Source organism: Pygoscelis adeliae, unplaced genomic scaffold, assembly GCF_000699105.1.
Source record: "Pygoscelis adeliae isolate BGI_AS28 unplaced genomic scaffold, ASM69910v1 Scaffold286, whole genome shotgun sequence".
NCBI lineage: Eukaryota > Metazoa > Chordata > Aves > Sphenisciformes > Spheniscidae > Pygoscelis > Pygoscelis adeliae.
The window spans coordinates 9,016,009-9,022,470 of record NW_008825076.1 but is presented as its reverse complement, the minus strand read 5'-3'; the positions used below and the strand labels follow the sequence as shown (position 1 = coordinate 9,022,470).

Genomic DNA, 6,462 nt, shown 5'->3' with positions numbered 1-6,462 from the left:
TCTCTTTGTTTTTTTGTTTTTCTCCCCACGTCCCAGACAAATGCAGTTATTCACCATGCAATAAACATTTACTCCTGCAACGTCAGACCATTTCTCTCAATAATTTGGTGACGTATCAATATTTGAGTCTTTTACTGCACATCGAACAGTTTTCCCAGCATTATTACATATCACCTCCACTTCTTAAAAAAAGTTACTTTATAAAACATACAGAATTTAATATTTTTCCTATTGTTTTTTCAGCTATCATAGCCAAACAGCTATATTAAATTCTACAAGGTGACTCATCAACCTTATGGGAGGATTGTTTTCTACTTGAAAGTTCACAGGACTTTTCCACTGTGGTCTGAACACCTGTAGATTTCCCCAATAAGCCACTTGAAAACTTAGACGGATATGTTCTTTGTTGGGTACAAACCAAAATTTTTTCATCTAATCTGCTTCATTCTTCCTTTATGGCTTCCCTCAATACATGTTAAAACTGAAGTTTTGGTTAGAATCATTTCAAATAGACAGGAAAAGGCATTACTGCCACAATATCTGTATTCTAATATTTGCTTCTTAACAACTTTTTATAACCCCGTTAATTCAACATTTCTCGCTAATCCATTTCATAGTTTGCTTTATATCAGCATATGAGAACATATGCTCATTAAATTTAATAAGGGACTTTACAGGGAACTTTAATTTAAAACATGTCATCATTCCCTTTGCTCCTTTTTGGTCAAGTTGTGCAGAAATCCTCTAAAAATACTATCAGTCTCTTTACTAAGCGAGTCTGATTTTAAGAAGTTATGTGACTTCTGGCTGTCCTTGGACAGTCCCCAGAGGCATCTGTCAAGAAGTGACATACCCACTCCTGCCTGCCCTGCCGAGCCCACACTGTGCGATTTGTTACTTAAAAAAAAAACAACAAAAAAACCCCAAAGCAAGACTTTATAGGCGGTGATTTACCCTCTGTTTTAGATGGAACGAATCCTCGTATCGAAGGGAATTTAGACAACACAGGAGCTGAAAGAGAAAGCAATGCACGCGTCAGCTCTGTTACTCAGGACGGCGATGCCTGGCTTGAGACCTGGATGGTCACCAGCCCTTCCTGGTCATCCTGGAATTGCAAATAATGCACAGGAGGAGTGCAGAAGTTGAGGCAGAATTTTCCCTTTTCCAGGCTAGTAGTCTGCCCTGCTGAGAAAAACCCTGGCCTTGGCCACAGCCCAACGCAAGCGAGGCCATCGCTGCCCCAACAGAGATTGCCTCAAGACTGATGGATGGAAGGTTATGAAGAACGTGCACGTGCTGACTGATATACTTACCCGTCCGGCCTGTTGTGGACGTGCTCTCACTCTCTCCCGTGTAGTGGATGGCAGAAACAGTCACCTTGTAGGCTCGATCAGGCAGCAGCGACTGCAGGGTCACGCTGCTGCTTTTGCCAGAAGCCATGATCTACAGCGGGGTGGAAAAAGAGCCCAACATTTGGGCAGGCTTCCCGTTATAGCTCTTGCTCACACCCCAGAGTTACATGGAGGGGTTCTAGCGGCAAGTCCTGTGACAGCAGAGCTCAGGGCAGCATCCCTGCTTAGTTCAGGCAATGGTGAAAGCAAGCCAAGGAAGCCTGGCTATGCATTGCCATCAGACAGGCCATGTCCAAGGGGAGAGTATTTCCCCATGTAAAGACCCCAATATTCCCCACGCAAATAACATGGTAACCAGTCTGGGTTTGAGTAGAAAATCTGGGTTTTAAAACGTTAATGTTTAACCTCCCTAAGTCAGAGAGCAGTAAGTTTATCCTCAACCCCTCTGCCTCCGAGAATTCCCCACCCCATTTCAGGAAGCGGAGAAAGTGGTGGTCTCAGCAGCTTTGATGGACACAAATATCTTAATCACAAAGAAGCTTGGAGGTGCTCTTCACGAAGCAACACACCAGCAAGTCAGAGGAAGAGATCTGGTTTTGTACTCCTGCGAACCACCTATCCTTATGGTAAGCCCTACTGGAGTGAGCAGAGTTCCCCTGGGCATGAAATTGTCCCCACGTCCCTCTGGTCCAGCGCCTGTCACGTGCAAAGGAGCTGGAGACTTACTGTTTGCTGAGCAGCGGCATCAGAAACAGGGTTGTAGGTGATTTTGTAGTGCTGTATGCGGCCGTCAGGGGGGGTCCAGTGGACCTGGAGGCTGGTGGGGGTCTCAGAGTCGATGAAAAGGTTGGTGGGTGGGCTCCGGGAATCTGCGGCAGGGATTAAAGGTGAACAGCATAAAAGGCAGGTAGTAATGTCTATAAACAGGGCTAGCAGCACTTGCTTCCAAGCCTGTTTCTGAACGCTTCAGTGCTCTCCTGTGCTGTTAACCAACACTCAGAGCAGAAGCAGTCACCCTGGGGACCAAGCAAGAGAGAAAACAGCTCCTGGAGGGATGAGGATTGCCCGAGTACAACACAGTACAATTCAAGCATTCAACAATTCAAATCCTAGGACCTGGGAAAAAATCTTGGAAGTAGGGAAGAGTCCTGGAAGCACAAGGAAAAGAGATCCTTTCTATACATCACGGGCGAACGCCAAAGGATACCCTTCATAAAGACCCGAACTGCAACGGAATTTTGTCAAAGATCTGGAGACACGCTGGACAAACATCTTGATTGCTGGTTAAACATGGACCACACTTCAAAGTTAATCCATCATCATTTCTAATATTTTCCAGCTTTTTCTTTCTGTTTTAAAATTATTCTAAAAAATCCCAGAGCAGCCAGCACACAACAGTTTTGCCTAGCGCTTCTCACACCAACACCCACAGCCTCGAGGAGGGGATCACATACCGTACCTGAGCTACTCTCCCTTTTCTGGCCCTGCACTGCAATGTATGGACACATGCCAAATAGGTGATGGGCTGAGCCGCGGTCAGCCAGAAAAGGGTTTGCCAGAGACCAAAGCTGAGCAATTTTTAATTACGTAAATGCATTTCTTTCCCTGGGGTCCTGCTGTGTAGCAAACTGGACCTGTCGACAGAGGCTGTTATGCTGGAGTGATTTCTCTGAGCAGGCGCTGAGAGTTAGTAAGAGAAAGGCAAAAGGGGCTAAATCCATCCGCTGTTGAAACAAGGGGCTCGAGAGTGTGGGGTCATCCGCTCCTGGAGCTTGTTTCCAACCAGCGTCTTGCTCTGCATAAATACATGTGTCTGGCCTTGAACCCATGCTGGTGTGAAGACACAGAAGTCTTGGGCAGAGGAAAGGAAGCATTTTATTCAGAAGAGACTAAAAATTATGGGTGAGCCCTAAAGACAGTCAAGGACACACACCCAGGCTATGAGATTTCTGTTCTGCAGTTTTACCTGTAAGGCACTTCTGCCCACCCAGCAAAGTCTAGGGTGACCTTAGAGCACAGGTTGAATGAAGATCATTTGCATCTTCATTGATCCTCCTTCCCTTTTCTGTATAAAATGAGCTTACTTTTACTGAAGCTGAACCAAATTTGCTGGCAGCTGAATCAGGCTAGAGGCTGTTGCTGTGCATCACCGCAAGGTAAAGCGGAGAAGAAAACAAGTGTGGGAGGTAAAGTCACTTCAACATCTCTATTATTAGAGCTGTGCTATACGTCTGCATCTTTGCTGGCTGCATTGGCTATTTCCTTCAGCTGAGGTAAGTGGAGACTCTATTTAAGTGAACAAAGGGAAAGTTAGGGAAAGTCTTCTGAGTTGGTTTATTCTGGAAAGCCCCCAGGCCCAGCAGAATTTGATGGCATGGATCTGACAGCCAGGGGAAAGGTCACCTCCCAAAGCTGCCCAGGAGGAAAGAAGCATCTCTGACACAGAGGACACCATCTGTGCCTTCGATTACCTCTTGAACCTCTGGCTCCTCCACAGGAGGAATCCCAGGCTGCTTGCTCTCAGGTCTAACCAGCATCACAGGCACATTTTCAAATAAGAGTACAACCCTGGAGTCTGCTCCATCAAAATATTCATCTGCAATGATTATATAGGTCATGGTTTTTCCCCCTCGCTGCCATGGGTTGAAGCTGCTTCCCCACATTTCAATCCCTTCTATTTGCAATGTATGCTCTGGTAGGAAGAAGTCATTGAGGAGCTTGATAAAGAACCTGAAGACATTTATCAGCCCCAGGCTGGAAGTGCTTCTAGCACAGCTTAGCTAGAGGAATGGGGCACGTAAGCACTTCGTAATCCACTTCAGTGCAGTCAGCCAGAGTGGCTCAGCCCAGCTTCAGCAGCAGTTCCCATCCAAACTGTTCTCTTGTTCTTCACACAGAAGAGGATGAGACACGCTTGCATGCTCTGCCCTGGTGGCAGAAACTTCCAAGAGATACTTTCTGAGCAGATGGGGAGGATGGGGAGGGGTAACTGCCAAATTTGTGAAGAAGATCATCTTCCCAAGTCCATATTTACAAATTTTTGTCTGATCTTGCCTAAGCTGAGGGACTTCTTTCCTGGCCCCACCTTTGTGGTTCTTAGTCTGATGGACCAATGTACTACGTGGGCTGCCCTATTGCAGCCTGGTCCATTTGTTCCTCTGCCTGGAAAAGCCCATGTTAGCAAACAACTAAGATTCAGAAACCCAGTTGGGATATGGTGGCTTAACATGTAACCATTCCTCCACTGAGCCTGGGACACAATGAAACTTCACTTTAAACCTTCACTTTAAGCTCTGGATTTGAGCTAAGCTGGGCAAAGATGGTGATCAATACCTAAACATTTATGGTGACAGCATAATTCAACTGAGAGGTTAAATAACTTGTTATACTGCTGAAATTCAGTTACATATACAGTAGATCTTAAAGTGCTGCCCTTGCATCCAGGTTCCCGAGTCATGTCACAGCCCTTTTGCTGTGGGGAGAGCCCCTGTGTCACCAGGGACTGCTAACATGTCCTCAGATGCTCATTCACATCACCGCTGCCTTACAGCCTCAATCCTGAAACACTGTGGCAGAGAGAGTCCCCAATATCCTTGTCCTTCAGAACAAACAGGTGACTGTTTTATTTTGTTCAAGCTCCTTTTCCTCAACCTGGATGAAAGAACTTCCTCTCAGTACAAAAGAGAGGTCCCTGTCTGCTTCTCAGCAGGATCAAGAGGCACACGTTCCAGCATCTTCCAAGGATCACCGCTCAGCAACACCTCCGTGTCCCAGCAGCTTCCTCTCCCAAAGAGCATCTTCTGCATTCCCACTAGCTTGCGTGAAAGGTTTATATATGTTTGAAGTACCACTAAAGTTGTTTATTAATCTGACAAATGATCGCGGTGTAGAACCTTTGGTCAAGGATAAGGACTTTGTTACACTTGACAATTTATAGTAAAGTACTGAAAGGAGAGCTCTTAACCCAAATGAGACTTCAGTCTAAATATAACAGAGAGACAAGAAGAAACATCAGAACTGTGGATAAGCACATGGTAACAATTTTGTTTTCCATGGGAAATACATCAGTGTGCTTTTGTTCCTGCTCTGCCTCTTCGTAAGTCTGCAGAGAAAGGTTTGCTTAACTGGGTTACTGAAAAATAATCCTAAACTTTTTCTTTTTTTCCATAGTCAAGACTAAGAATTGAAAAAATTCCACTTGCTCCGTGCATTTTGCGACAGCTAAAGCACTCCCTTTGGCACCAGGTTTTTGCTTGGGTTTGAGGCTCCTATAAAAGTAAGGCAATGGCAGAGAGGGACTAGACTCGCGGAAGGAGAGAGGTGGTTGTCAGCCCTCCCTCGCTAGTGCAGTCACAGGGTGGGGTGCCCTCCTCCTAGAAGGGTGCCCAGACCACCTGGCACTGGTGGTGGGAATGAAATTAAGGTATCTCAGTTATGTATGTTGCAATGATCTCACTCCACATAAATAGTTAAATATTCAAATAAATAATAATATATTTTTTTAAAAAGACTGAGGATCTGAGTTTTTCCAGCTACACATCTTAATTCCAAAAGTAATTTTTACTCCTCCTTGCTCTCTCTGAATATTTAATTACACCATTAAAACTTAAACATTAAGTGCTGAGCTAGATAAGAAGATAAGAAGGGACCTGTACTATATCACTGTCTCAAACTTTTGTTCCATTTCCAGCTAAAGCTATTCAGCCATTTTAAGTTGAATTCATAAACATTTTGAGGATAAATATCAAGCCATAACTTTGAAACAAATTTTCTGCCTGCCAGGAAGAAGAGAAACCTCGTCCCAAGCCTACCAAATGACACATCACAGTGATGACTGGTTTTTGATTTTTATAAAAGAGGATGATGTTTCTGATGACCTATGGTCAGTGAGGGACTGGTGTCTGCCGGGTCTCTTGGCCTTGAAATGGGTGTTTCAGGTGGGGCGAGAGGGATTAGTGGTCCTGAATAAAATGAACTTGGTGTTCTCACCTCACCCCCAGGGGAGGAACGTGATTCCATTTCACAAAACCAATGTGCAAAGAGCATCGCTCTGACCTGGCATTTTTTCCCCTTAACCTTCAAAGAAGAAAGTATTCCGAGAAGGATGAAG

At 45.0% G+C, this 6,462-nt stretch overlaps 1 protein-coding gene across 1 annotated transcript in view; it reads right to left on the bottom strand.

Annotated features, from left to right (window-relative positions):
* The window catches only part of COL20A1 (collagen, type XX, alpha 1), a 55,566-nt gene that overhangs the window by 27,140 nt on the left and 21,964 nt on the right, over positions 1–6,462 (bottom strand). Inside the window, exons 18-20 of the mRNA XM_009326892.1 lie at positions 2,079–2,221; positions 1,314–1,443; positions 955–1,011 (exon numbers count right to left, since the gene is read on the bottom strand). Of these exons, the coding sequence (XP_009325167.1) occupies positions 955–1,011; positions 1,314–1,443; positions 2,079–2,221 (330 nt within the window). The remainder of the gene's footprint in view (positions 1–954; positions 1,012–1,313; positions 1,444–2,078; positions 2,222–6,462) is intronic.